At 40.8% G+C, this 14409-nt stretch overlaps 1 protein-coding gene and 1 non-coding gene across 2 annotated transcripts in view; one reads left to right on the top strand and one right to left on the bottom strand.

Annotated features, from left to right (window-relative positions):
- Nucleotides 1–1733: 1733 nt before the first annotated feature.
- Nucleotides 1734–14409, bottom strand: part of LOC145413275 (cell adhesion molecule Dscam2-like) — a 700221-nt gene continuing 687545 nt past the window's right edge. Inside the window, exons 29-37 of the mRNA XM_080283003.1 lie at nt 13919–14155; nt 12750–12944; nt 11251–11397; nt 10528–10701; nt 8556–8732; nt 4378–4511; nt 3468–3810; nt 3003–3087; nt 1734–1986 (exon numbers count right to left, since the gene is read on the bottom strand). Of these exons, the coding sequence (XP_080139129.1) occupies nt 1734–1986; nt 3003–3087; nt 3468–3810; nt 4378–4511; nt 8556–8732; nt 10528–10701; nt 11251–11397; nt 12750–12944; nt 13919–14155 (1745 nt within the window). The remainder of the gene's footprint in view (nt 1987–3002; nt 3088–3467; nt 3811–4377; nt 4512–8555; nt 8733–10527; nt 10702–11250; nt 11398–12749; nt 12945–13918; nt 14156–14409) is intronic.
- On the top strand, nt 5525–5598 carry TRNAN-GUU (transfer RNA asparagine (anticodon GUU)). The gene has a single exon. It is a non-coding gene; the product is annotated as a tRNA-Asn (tRNA).

Below are 14409 nucleotides of genomic sequence, written 5' to 3'. Positions count from 1 at the left end.
TAAAATAAAACATACAAACAGATAGATGAAAACCAGCTAAAATCAGTATCATTATAAACTGTAGGTGAACGAAAATATATGCACAATGAAGAATAATTGATGAATGTCATGAAAAAGGCAGGCATTAAGGCAGATGACAGCAAAAGAAAAATAAAACAATGGCGATGTTAATTCATGAAGCAAAATAAAAACTGACATTAATAAAGTAAAAAAATTAATCCTGCAACTCTCTCGCCCTTGTGCACCACGGAAGGCTGTCCCAGAATTTGATATATAATTTTTTTTTTTTCATTTTTGTGGATTAGAGAAGCATCCATAGTACATTTTGGCGTTTTATATGGAGAGAGAGAGAGAGAGAGAGAGAGAGAGAGAAATTTGATACTGTTTTCAACATGGAAAGAAAATGTGTAATAACTTTGCGTGATAGACAGATAGATAGAGAGAGAGAGAGAGAGAGAGAGAGAGAGAGAGAGAGAGAGAGAGAGAGAGAGAGATTTGATACTATTTTCAACATGGACCGAAAATATATAATTACCTTCAGGTGTCTTTATAAATGTTTCCGTTTCAACGAGATATTACAACAATTACTTCAGTCCAAACAATTATGTACAATTTTCATATATACACCCAAACAGATTACATTATTACGTTTTTTGTTACATTATTACTTACATCGGAAACGCTTACAAACAGTTACAGTGAGGCGAGAGGATACAGTTATATACATCTTGGACTCTTGTATTTCCAGTGTGTTGTAGAAATATATGTGACACTAACACGATTTTCAATTACTCATCCGGATTTGACATCATTTTTTGCTGTTATTCCGTTCTTTTTTTCTTTCCTTGAGGGGAGTGGAGATGTTTACCATAATTTTAACACTTCTTAATATATTAGCCATATGTCACCACTACCTCCCATTTTTCATTTTTATCCACCGACTTTTTTTTTTATATATAATTTCCACATGTTACAAGAAAGCCAGATTTTCCAGTCTGACAAACACTATTTCATTGAGGTCCCAAATAATAAAAAATTAACTGAACGGATACTTACACCAAGTTCAATCCCTAAACTTCACTTGGCTTTCCCCCAACAGATCACTATTATCAACCACTGAAAATTGTGTATTGTTCTCCATTCGAGTTTAAACAGTAGCTTTAAACTTTGTCATTTATATAAAGTTCATCATATTCAGTCACGGAAAAAAATATAGTAACACTGGAGGGGTTAATGAACTTCAAGACTCCATGAATCACTTGACACTTTTTAATGAGGATGTGGATCAGCATTTGGTTTTAAGGTCTAAAACTTTGGCTGAAAATTCGACTCCTTTTGGAGGCTGCATACTGAGGTATGACTTCCACTAGTTCATGATTCAACTCCCCTCTGATTTAAAGTAGACTCTTTGGCTCAAGGTTTGACTCTTTGGTTCAAGGTTAGACTCTTTGGTTTATGGTTAGATTCTTTGGTTCAAGGTTAGACTCTTTGGTTCAAGGTTTGACTCTTTGGTTCAAGGTTTGACTCTGGTTCAAGGTTAGACTCTTTGGTTCAAGGTTAGACTCTTTGGTTTATGGTTAGACTCTTTGGTTCAAGATTCAGCACTTTGGTTCAAGATTCAGCTCCCTCTGATTCAAGGCTCAAGTTATGGATCAAATCACTGGCTCAAGGCTTAATTTTCTAGTCCTATTTCAAGATTTGATTCAAGATTCACTTTGGGTCAAGGCTGCATTCTATACAGCAATGGAGAAGGTGGTGTGCCTCCGCCTGCCTCCATTAGCGCGCCTCCTGTTGTCTCGATCCACCTCCGTTTCACTCATCTCCAGGGCGTCGGTACTCTGGGCGGGCGTGGGCGTGGACTGGCCGAGGGCGTTGCAGCGACCCACACCGCCCGTCGTCATCACGCCCTGCTGCCCGCCCTTGGAGCAGCTGGTGATGACCTTGGTGACTCCAGCCAGCGCCCCGTAACTCCCACTCCCCCCCGACCTGCCGATATTCACACAATCACTTATATGTACACACACACACACACACACACACACAAAGTATTCACATAAACATAACCACACACACTATTATCTCTCCTCCTCCCACACACAATATTCATATATACATAATCACACAATACTGTCTCTACACATATACGTACAAATCTGTACCAAGAGAACATATTCATTGTGCCTATGATGGCCCAAAGAATGCTCTTATATTGTAACAAAATGCTGCAAATATCCAAAAAATACTTTAAACTTTACATGCATGACCATTATTACCAAAATAGCTTCAGAATATCAGATACAGGTATCAGCTTGAACTTCCAAAATATCCTTAAACAGTACAAGACTAAGTCCTTAATACGTCTAAATATCCCTCAAAATATTGCAACCTCAATTTCCACTGTCCGAAGTTTTGTAAATTAATAAGAATGTACAAAAAAAAAAAAAAAAAAAAAAAAAAAAAAAAAAAAAAAAAAAAAAAAAAAAAAAAAAAAATATGGGTTTTAACTAACTTTATAATCACTGCATCATGGGATACATGTATGAATTTCCCATGTCCAATTTCTGCTTCCAATACCCAACCATGCTCTAAATGTCATAAACGAGCCACAAACATGCTTTTAATATATATATATATATATATATATATATATATATATATATATATATATGACCCTGAAGGTCTAATCATTATATGAGATAAAGATGAGATATAAGTATGACCTTGAAATATGCAACAGAACCTTCCAAGTTAACAGAGTTTTGAATGTCCAAAATATATTTCATATCTCTAACCCGTGATTTAAACGTATCAGGTATAAATAACATGTAATTATATTTGTATGCATCATAATCGACAACCTGAGACTCATCTGAACGTGCACCCAGTAGCCCTTCTTCCGTAGTCCACCATCCCATTTTCGGGGGATAGGGTGGGGACTGGGGGACGTCATCAGGGCAGCCAAACCCCCTCGTCCTACCGCTGCCATGGGGGAAGGGACTAACCTGGATCGGGATCGGCGCGGGAGGCTCTTCCTCTCTTGTAGGGGCGAGGCGAGGGTGCTGGTGTCCGAGGCCACGTACAGCAGGTCTGCCGGTAGTGGGAGGCTCTTATTTACCTGGCTGTATCTATAATTACTCTCTTATCTACTTGGCGCTCCACTCCCCCCTTCTCTCTCTCTCCCTCTCTCTCCGCACAACTAGGTACATCAGCTACTGTACATTACCCTAACCATATTTTGAATAGGGAATAGGTGGTGATGATGATGATGATGATGATGAGCTAAATGTTCTGAGACAGGCGAGGAACACTTAACCTGATCTCCAGTGAAAAATGCGATCTGGACGTAAATTAACTGAACGATACTAAATCTCCAAAGCAGTTAATGATGAAAATAACTTAAACATAATATGACCAAGGCCTCTGGAAATTTCCTCTCTCTCTCGCACCGTGGCGGGAGTGAAACTTACTGTGGTGGTGATTTCTGGCAGACATAGGCGTGTGGTGAGCGTCATCAAGGTGCGAGGAGCTCTCCGTCCGTGATGATGCAGCGTGGTCCGTGTCCGTATCGCTATTGAAACTATCCTCATAATCCTCGCTCTCTCCCCCGTACTTCAGCCGTAACCGCTTCACCCTCGCGTAATCCTCACTCTCCCCTCCGCCTCCACCACCACCACCTCCACTCCTCCCTCCACTGGCCGGGTTTCCTCCTCCTCCTCTATCTCCTCCTCCACCACCACCTCCGCCTCCGACTCCTCCCGATCCTCCCCTGCCGCCCCTTCCGTCGCCTCCTCCGCCGTTGCCGTTGGCTCCCTGTGAAGTAGAAAAATGGTAGGAAAAACTGGGGATATTTAAAATGAAACTAGTAACATTCAAGTGGACAAGGGGAATTTTAAAGAGGGTATATCTTGAGCAACATGAGAATTTCATGGGGAGGGAGGGCATTTTCACTGAGAAAAGGAAAACTTCAATGAGACCACTAAAAAAAAAAAAAAAAAAAAAAAAAGAGGAAACTTTATGACGGAAAACTGACAATACGAGACTTCAGTTTATCATCTTCATGATCATCCTCGATCACTCTTAATTTTTAAAGATTATATATACCCTTCTTTTCGTCTTCCATCTCCTTTGTTCCGTCTTGCCCTATTCTATTACTCTCTCCAGGTATTGGAGAGGGACGCCTTCACACGGTGGCACTGATAAAGGCAGGCAACTCAGCTGCTCATTCTACTAGCGCCGGTCATGTTCCAGTCGATCGGGTCTTTTTGTCCCTTTCCTCCTTTTCCTAGTCCGGCGCTGGTGCATTTGCCTCTTTTCCCCTAATCTGCTCCTCTTACTCCCACTCTTTCTTCCTTCCTTCCCTGGCCCCCTTTCCTTTACCTTCCTATACGCCAGCGTCTCCACGGTGGCCCTACGCGGGTCCTGATACACGAAGGTCTGGAAGTGCGTAGCCAGTGACTCCTCCTGACGCTGGATCTGGAAGGTGGCGTAGGGGTAGATGTCCTCTGCGTATTCTGGAAGATGGCAGACACGTTAGTTTATATTATTGTTTAATGTCCTTCCTCACAGAAACTTTTTTTTTTTTTTTTTTTTTACCCGTTTTCCGGAGGCTAGGGGACACGTCTATTTACATTATATCCTCTTTTAACAGATGAACAGGACACACACACACACACACACACACACACACACACACACACACACACACACACACACACACCACCGAGAGAGAGAGAGAGAGAGAGAGAGAGAGAGAGAGAGAGAGAGAGAGTAACATGACAACATTCCGTGGGTATGAATTATAATATTTTGCAAGAATTTACTATAGTACATTCAGTAATAAAGATAAAAATGGCTATATAACGTAAGAAAAATAATAAAACAAAAGAACACATAACTTGTCAATTAATTCTGTTAAATTCCACTTTAAATATTTTACACAGTAAAAGCACTGATAAGGCTATTTACAGAGTTTCTTAACCAATTTGCACTATAAACACGTCTCTACACCAGTAACCATTTTTATAAAGCTACACAATTTAGCTCAGGAAAGGTTATGAATACAGAGCCTACCTCGTTTCAAGGCCAACCAGATCACAGCCTCCCCCCCCCCTCTCTCCCTCTTCAACATCCACTTTAACCAATAAATTAATACAGGACAAAACGCTCTCCTGACTTATTCGCCTTTCACTTGGAAGATGCGTTAGTTCAGACGTGCTCCAAAACTTTTTACATCACAGCATGTTTTCGTATTTCTTTGACCCGTGGAATATACGAAATAAAAACGAGATGAGAAAGTGTTATTTATACTGACAAACTGTACTGTATAGGGAAAAGGAAAACAGCTATTACAGTAGCCTACACCTGTATGTGAATGCTGGCGTTTATCTCATACGAAGTATATTTAACTCGATTAGTAAAGTCCCTGACAAATCTAATCAAATTTATTATTTTTTTTATCTAATGCATTAAGTCCATCAAATCTAACACGAAGTTTTTCACCAGATATTTTTCATTCTCTTCACATGCCTCCGTGGCACAATCGGTTAGCGCGTTCGGCTGTTAACCGAAAGGATGGTGGTTCGAGCCCACCCGGGGGCGCATAGATTTTTTTTTCCAGGGGAAAAAAAGTAACCCTCGGACGATACCAAGAGATGGGTTAATGTACGGGATGAGGGGATTTTTAATCCACGACATAAAACTTGTGAATGGTTAACTTTGAGGTCGAGGATCAAGTTAGGCTAATTTTAATCTTGTGAATAAGTAACTTTCCATGTATGGATCTTTTCCTTGTGTTGGCTCAAGTCTTTGTTTGGATCAGTTCAGGGAAGCCTACACGTGGTGACTGTGTGACCTGGGTGAAACGAAGCAGCTGCAGCAACTGATAGAAGAGTCTATGATCCTTGGCTGCAGCGTCCATCCAAGAGCCAAACCACGTACTGTATGTCCCTGCACCTCGCCGTCGGGTAATACCCCATCGGACCTCGTCGAGGTGCTGTTTGCTTACCACAACGGACGTCAGATCCCTACGCAGTGCATATTCGTATACTGCACTGTGCCTATGGGACGGTTCCACAGAAGCAGTTGCTAACCTGTGGTCAATGGGTCTGCTCGGCCAGACAGATTGAGGTTAAGCACCAGCAACAACAGCACTATGAAGTCGACAGATTATGAGGTAGCTTTCTAGCGAAGTAAAGAGAGATGATGCAAACTACGTAAGATGAAAGCACCGAGGCAAGGTATCTTATCTGTAAGGTGAATTCGGGCGGCATGGGTAAGTGTAATCGACTCGGGGGAAGGATGCAAGATTTCTCTGTCAGAGCCATCAAAAACTGGAGGAGTTAGATGCAGCCTTCATTATCTTCTTCAATAAGAGGGTCACTTCCTAATCTGAAGATATGCGTTTGGAAATAGAAGGCATAAGCTACTAGAAATGTCACCAGATTAAAGTGGCTAACTTCAAAGTTCTTGGCTTCATCCGAAAGCCCCGACACTTCTACAACACAGTCGCTTCATGGGCTTAAAGGACAGAGTCAGTCAAGCTACTATTAACAAACAGAATGCAGTCTTCATTTATATCAACCTAAGTCCACAGTTTGTCCATCTGAATTTGGGGAATTTCCGTCCATCTGCAGCTTAATTTAAGTTGCCCAATTTCTGAATCAGACAATTCTACGGCTCTCCGTCGCACTGTGCTTGTTCGTGAAAAGTATCATATTTTATTGTTAAGTTCTTGTTACACTTCAGCATTCAAGATGGAGAGAGCAATTTTTGGTCAAGTTAAAGCGGACAAAGTAAAGCTCTGACTGATTTATGCCTGTTCTTTATTTTCTTAATTTCTCCTGTTCATTAGTTTTTTTAGTTGTTAATTTATTAATTAATGTATACTCAGTTGCCAAACCTCGCTATTGCACTCATTCACTATACAGCATCCAGTAATCTAGGCTGGCTACGTCTCCTTCCACCGATTTTGTTTACATACTCGTATATTTGTCACCACGCAACACATCCAATCTTTCTATAATTTATGGTCGTACCACCGATACAAAATCTCTTCTCCACAATCAACTTTCTTCCTTGGCATTTTTCAAGTATAAGTCACCCATGTGTATTTTAATTGAACAAACGACTCCTCCAAACATCCGTTTCCACTGTTCATTCTCGATTATTCATTCAAGCCGTACCAACATCACAAGCTTGATTGATAAAGTGGGAACAAACGCATGGTCCACTCAAAATTTCTCTATTTCTATTCCACATCAAGGTTTTCATAGTATTCACCCATGTTTTCCTCTCCCCTCTCGATACACGCGATCAAACTTAATTTACTCCCCTATTTTACTCCCTTCATTATTATGCTTCCTCTCCGCCTCACTAGCTCCCACTTTGTTTACTTTTCCTTTCTTCACCTCCCAACTGCAAGTCTCCATTTTATTTTATCGATTTTTTTGTTCTTTTCTACGTGCTCTACTTGATATGCAGTACTGTCTGTATTTCTATTTCCTTATTTGGGTATTGGGTAGCAATAACCTCTGATATTACGCTGCCATTAACTACTTTATCATATCAATCGACCTAATGTTCTTTCAAACGCTTCTTGATACTTCATAATAAAAATGTAACCACTTTTCCCATTACTGTTAACTTATTCTTACTCAACATAATACCGGTAGAGTTCCCCACAGTCACAGTCATACACAAACTCTGGACTTCACTACGAAATACTCCACTTCATTGGCAAAGGCACAGGTCAGTGACAATCTCCTACCTTTAAATCACCTTCAAATTCTCTAGCTCTTCAAACCACCACTATTTCATCTCTCCCTCATAAACAATCACTTTCATTTATTCAACATTTCCCCTCCCCCCCCTCGTCAACACCATACATCTCCAATCACCCTGATATCCTTTCAAACGCATTGGTAGTGTAACTGATCACCTTAGTTCTTTAAATCATCTTCAAATCCTCTATCTCTTCAAACCACCACTATTTCTAATATTCAGAATCACCTCCATTTCCTCAACAATTTCTCTCACCACAGACCTCTTACCATTCCGTCTCCACCTGGTAACTTCTAAAGCACATTATCATCGTGTAACACACCACATTACTTATTTAAATCTCCTTGAAATTCCCTACTAATCCATTGAGAGCACCACTAAGTCTTTTCTTCCACTAAATCACCATCATTCTCTCCGTAATTTCCCAAGGTCACCTCTGTATCCAACTATCTCAGAACCATTTTCTCACTGGGTAAAGGAAGCTCCTTAGCACTGCTCTCTAACTTCAGTAGTATATTTCTGTACGCGGCAGGTTAGCATTCCCTTGTACGGTATATTATTTAGGCAATCTATGTGGGTGTGAAGCAGATACAAACAGCTAAAAATATATTACCTACAAAATAAACAAGGAATATGTACGACTTACATGTGGGTACTGAATAAACAGGATTAAAAAAAAAAAAAAAAAAAAAGCTGTAATAGGCAAGACAAATACTGAAAATGGTGCTATAGCAAACCTTCTGGCCTAAGCTAACGAGAGCAGCCCCAGTCCCTACCTGGTATCCTCTCAAGGGCGTTAACGTCGTGTATGGGTGAGGGCTGTGGCTTCCTGACGGTGGCATAGTATTGCTCTCTCGCCGCCAGGTTGCTCTTGTTCTCTGCCGCCGGGGTCAAGTTGGGGTCTCCATCTTCCCCCGGTCCGCCCCCAACCCCGTCACGCCCTCCCCCAGGTCCTGCGGGCGTGGGAAATTTGAATGACTATGGACTTACTGAAAAGAAAATCTCAACTGTATTTGGAAATGGAGGTGTGAATGACTATTGACTTTGAGACGGAAATTTGTAATGTTATGGGGGATGGACGTTGGAATGACTGGAGAATTAAGAGACTGAATTCTGGAATACCGGTGTTTTGAGGAATAAAAGCTTGAAATACTGTATTTTCACTCCTTTTGTCCAAAGACGTATAATGTATAGCATTTTTTTCTTGGTGTCTCCAGACAGTTCTAATCGGTTGAAAATTCCCTACAACACGAGTTATTTCCTAAACTGAAATAAATAGTCTGTAAATGTATCCATCCATCCATCACCCAATCCTGTGTTTCCCCATGAGGAGCGTAGGTGCCCGGGGCTTGGCAAGTTGGTCCTGCCATGTAAGATGAGTGACCAGCCTCACTTATCCCTAAGTGGTATTACATGAGCAATAACTCCAACCATCACTTGGATATAAACCTGCTCAGACTCAATCCGATTGGAGAGCCTTAATTACCGACTAAACCACCAGGGGCCATAATTAGGTTATATGGTTACCACCCAGCGTAGTAAATGGTTTCCTGGTGTATAGATCATTTGCCTTGCAACTCAATGTGGGGTCACCCGCAGACAGATGGAAGGTAAAGAATGAATGAAGGAAAGGAAGAAGAGGAAGGAAAAAAGTAAGAGAGGAAAGGATAGTCACACAAGAGCAGCAATACATCAAGTGAAAGGATGGTGAGCGCTCCCACCTATCACTAAAACTATTAAAATCAACAGAATGAAAAGGCCGAGAGGTCATCGGATTGATGGGGTTAATGTTTAATTTGGATGTTTTACCGTAACCACGAAAATACAGTATGTGATGAAATAAGTTCAGAAATACCCCACTCTATAGATGCCAAGTGAATGGAAGAACAGGGATGCCTGTATCACTTAACAAGTATGCTAACAGTAACTGACAAAAGGCTTGTTTGGAAAATAAACTTTTTTTTAAGTTACCGTCTAAAACTCTTCGTTTTCTATAAAACTTGTTAAAACGAAAACCACCTATTTCAGCACTAACTTTCGTATTCTTTTGTCTTTTCTTCTAAAGTGTTTACTGCAAAAAAAAAAAAAAGGGTTAATGGTGACTAACTCCTCCCCAGCTGAAGAAGTCTTTCCTAGCTATGTAACTTGTCCGACATGAAGGTGGCAAAAATGAAGAAGTCATAATGAAAGCATTAATGGAGTTTTTTAACTGCTCTAGTCCAAGAGGCTTTTAGCAGTATCAAGAACGTCATATGGAATCAACAAACTGAAGGGAGTAATATAAATACGGCCAGTCCCACACTATATTCTTTGGAAAATGCAAAGGACCTAAGCTAGGCTATATTTAACCTCTTCAGTCCTGTGTATTTTCACAGTGGCTGCCATCTGATAATTTTGCATTGTTTGGAAGGTTTGCAGTAGAGGAGTTACTGAAGACTATACCTAATCACTCCATTTTGAAAAGTCCATCCTGACATCAATGGTCTGGTGTTAAAATTAAAGTACATAAGAACAAAAGAAGAGAGGATAACTGCAGTAGGCCAGTTAGGCCATGCTAAGCAGCTCCTAGAAGAGTAAGTGAACAACTACAATGAGATACGCATAGCAAAGAAGCAAGGTCTCCTCCGCCCTCCAAACCCTCCAGCCGAAGCCGGCAGGAAAAAGTCAGAAAGAACACCACGCAGTATAGAAAAACTGGCATGGACATTTTATAGGAATGGTTTAACTCATTATGCACAAATTTCTCACTTCTCCTGAAACATAGGGTGATGGCAATGATGATGGAGATAAGGGCGATGCATGAGATGACCACAGGCACAATGAAGGCAGGGTCAGAGAACACCTCCTCTGCCGATGACCGCACCCCTCCAGATGACCCCAACATCCCACCTCCTATCACACCCAGGCCCTCCTGAAGGTGATCTGGGCAGAGTGGAGACAAAGATAATGAAAACAATGTTAATATAATTCAAATTCCAGATAATACGGTATCAATGCTGAATACTGTACTGTATGTTACTTCGTGCACTATGTTACGTAAGATTGGCAGAATGTCTTATCTTCATGCCTTGAGCAATGATAAAACTTTATACATTAATATGTACATCAACTTACATTGCTCTCCAGAGTTAAAATCAATATCTCCAACCTAACCTGAATTACAGTACAGTACCATAAACCTGATGGCTAGCATCCAAAAGCAGAAAGAAGGAAAACACAAAAGCAAATGCCTTATCATCTCACTGTCCAGTGAAAATGAGTCACACTACCTATCTACAGCCAGGCAGCTTCATCTCAGAGGGAGTGGCCACAAACAAAGTGCCTTCATGTACCATATTCTCTGCCATCAGGCTGCCTTCCCTCCTGTTCATAACATCTTCATTCATACACCTTTCCACCTCAACCATACCCAAGTACAGTACTGTATATCAAAATTAAGTTATATCAAATCAGAAGTACCCACATACTCACCTCCAGTAATACCAAGTGTGACAAAGGAATAGGTGGCTGTGGTGTCACCTGCAGGGTTACTAGCAATCACACCCAGTTCATAGGAGGTGGCGTGCAGCAGCTCCCCCATAGTGTACTCCTTCTGTGTCCCTGGTAATCGTCCACTCACTGGAGCAGGAGGACAACATTGTAACTGGCAGTTAACACCTTCAATTCAATTATGTTTCTTTATATTTCTAAAAGAGAAAATGAGCAGTATTGTTTTTTTCTCTTGTTTATTTTTGGTGGTAGGTGGTGGCGACCATCATCCACTCACTTGATGTAGTGCTGCCTACTTCTTCCTTAGCCTTTATCATTCTTTTTCTGTGCCTGTCCTCCTCTCTTCCTATTTCTTACCATCATCCACTCACTTGATGTAGTGCTGCCTACTTCTTCCTTAGCCTTTATCATTCTTTTTCTGTGCCTGTCCTCCTCTCTTCCTATTTCTCACCATCATCCACTCACTTGATGTAGTGCTGCCTACTTCTTCCTTAGCCTTTATCATTCTTTTTCTGTGTCTGTCCTCCTCTCTTCCTATTTCTCACCATCATCCACTCACTTGATGTAGTGCTGCCTACTTCTTCCTTAGCCTTTATCATTCTTTTTCTGTGCCTGTCCTCCTCTCTTCCTATTTCTCGCATCTTTCCTGTCACTTCTTATTGCTTTTCTTTCCTTTACAGGTGGCTTTACATTGAGTGACAAGCCAAATGGTTTCCTGTAAGCCAAGAAACCATTTACAATGCTGGGTGGTAACCATATAACCAAACCATACGTGCTCCTTACGTGTGAACAAGTGGGTTGGTGGAGGGTTAGTGCCCCTCCCCATAAAACAACTAACTCAAAGTCAAATGGCCACCCCTTAAGGGATTATGGCGTCTGGCAATAGATAGATAGATAGATAGATATTTTTGGTGTCAGTAATGATGTTCTCCTTGTTCTCACCAATGCTCTTTGCCATGGCCTTATGCTGTTTTTTCTTGGCAAACTGGCTTAAGAATGACATGTACCCTGGCCGGAAATCTCACACATTTCATGGATCTTTCATTACAGCCTTTAAAATTAACCATCCTCATGCAGGTGTGTACTCAATTCAGCTTCATATGCATTTATGGTTGGAAGCAAGTTCATTTCAAATGGGCCCTTTACCCCATTTGTGCTGTGATTTGTTCAGTTCATGAGAGTTAAAAATACAGTACAGGCAAAAACAAACAAAATGGACAGGAACAGAAATATATGCTCTATGAAAGACGTGGAATGAAGAAGTCTCTTGATAATGCCCTTTCTGCATATGATCTTTTGGTGGTTGCATGAATGAATCAGGAAAATACAATAAGTCATTTTACTGACGATACATAATTTTAGTGAATAACGTAAGGTTCATGGAAACTGTACCTTACCCCATTATGAGGGATATTGGCTAAGCTGAATAAAATCCCCAGTTGGTAGTATGAATGAATTACAGAAGTTGATAAATTTCTCACCAAACTGCCATTCCCGCGTCGAAGTCTGCCTAATTCTGATGATGAAGTGGGTGACTGGACACTGCATATCAGCCCAGGAGGTGAGGCGAAGGGTAACGGCTGAGTCATTTACAGTGACCAGCCGGTGCTGGGGAGGTGGGGTGGGTCTAGTGCCCTTCGTCCTCACAGTGATCACATCACTAGCTGCTCCAGGACCTGAAAGAATATTAAAATTGGAATAAATACAGAAAAAAAAGAACATACGGTACTGAAAAATACGGTGGTTGTGGAGTAAGTACATTAGCAAGGAGGGCAAAGAGTGTGCTATGATGTTTGATGCCAATGAACTGGGTGAAGACAAACTGAAAGATCATGCTGACTTTGCGTTAAATGTCTAGAAATGGATTTAAATATTAAATAATTCTATTACTTCTGAGGACAAACCTCTGATATGAAAATAATCTATGAGTGTGTGCAAGTATGAAAAATAATTTAAAGGTAGTCTACTGGTTAGAACATCCTACTTAGAGTAATGGCTTTGATTCTCTACAACTAACTGAAGGTTCTTTATTGTACTGTGTATCACCCACAGGTGAAAGCTGGTTATCTCCAGAGTGTGGTATCCTAGCCTTCGGCTCCTACACCATGAAAGCACAATATAGGATTGACTTCTAGTTTCCATTTTTACAAGTTTCAATTTACTCAAAAAAAAATGCATATTACTGTTTTACAGACAACTATTAAGCATCTGTGTGCAGCACAGAAATAATAAAATGACAGAACTGATATACATTTAAAGATTAATGAAACTACTATTTTAGTACTGCAGTTACAGTATAAGACACAGGACAAAAGAGTCATGCGTAGTGCTACATTAATCATACGGAAAAGTATTAGGAAGCATGTTCTTCAAAACAAAAACTGTAAAAATAATACAAAATTGTTTCTTTTCATAAAAAAACGAAAATGAGAACTTTTATTATACTCGTATAAGTGGAAAAGAATACTGTAACTGAACACGAAATATGCAAGACCTAGCTCTTTTACCACCAAATAAGAAAAATTTTCATACTACAAGCAACAAGAACAGGTAGAGGGCAAGTGTCACACTCAAATGCCTTGAATCTTGCAATGGGAGTAAAAACAGAAAATAAAATATGCAAGAGACATTAAGGTTTAACAAATCTGACCTATCCTGTTGTGTGAGGTGAGATAAAGGTGATACTCAGTGCCACAGGTCAGGTCACGGAGGGTGTACTGGGTCAAATGGCGAGCTAGGGTCACCTCACGCCACTCCCCAGGGTCAGGTCTCCAGGTAAGGGTAAGCTTTCTGATGGGGGCCCCTCCATTGTCCACAGCTTGCCAAGAGACTGTGACTGTGGTGGGGGTTGATCCAAGGGAATGCAGGAGGGCAGCATCAGGAGGAACTGTGGTGAGAAAGGTAGTTAATGATGAATATATGGAGGTAAAAATGGAAGGGAGATAAGGAAATAAGGCAGAAAGAACATATAACACAAAAGGAAATGAAACTGGGACAGTGGTGGGAGTTAATCTAAGGAAGTGGGGGAGGGTGGCAGTTGGTAGAACAGTGGTGTGAAAGGAGTGAAAGGGAGTCAGTGGAGGAGATATGGAGGTGAAATAAAAGGAGAGAATAAAAAGGAAGGAAATAATACAAGAAAAA

This window comes from Coenobita brevimanus, chromosome 95 (genome assembly GCF_032717465.1).
Source record: "Coenobita brevimanus isolate Jiangsu-jjx chromosome 95, ASM3271746v2, whole genome shotgun sequence".
NCBI classification, from domain to species: Eukaryota; Metazoa; Arthropoda; class Malacostraca; order Decapoda; family Coenobitidae; genus Coenobita; species Coenobita brevimanus.
The sequence above is the reverse complement of the archived record's forward strand: the minus strand, read 5'-3'. Positions and strand labels throughout refer to the sequence as shown.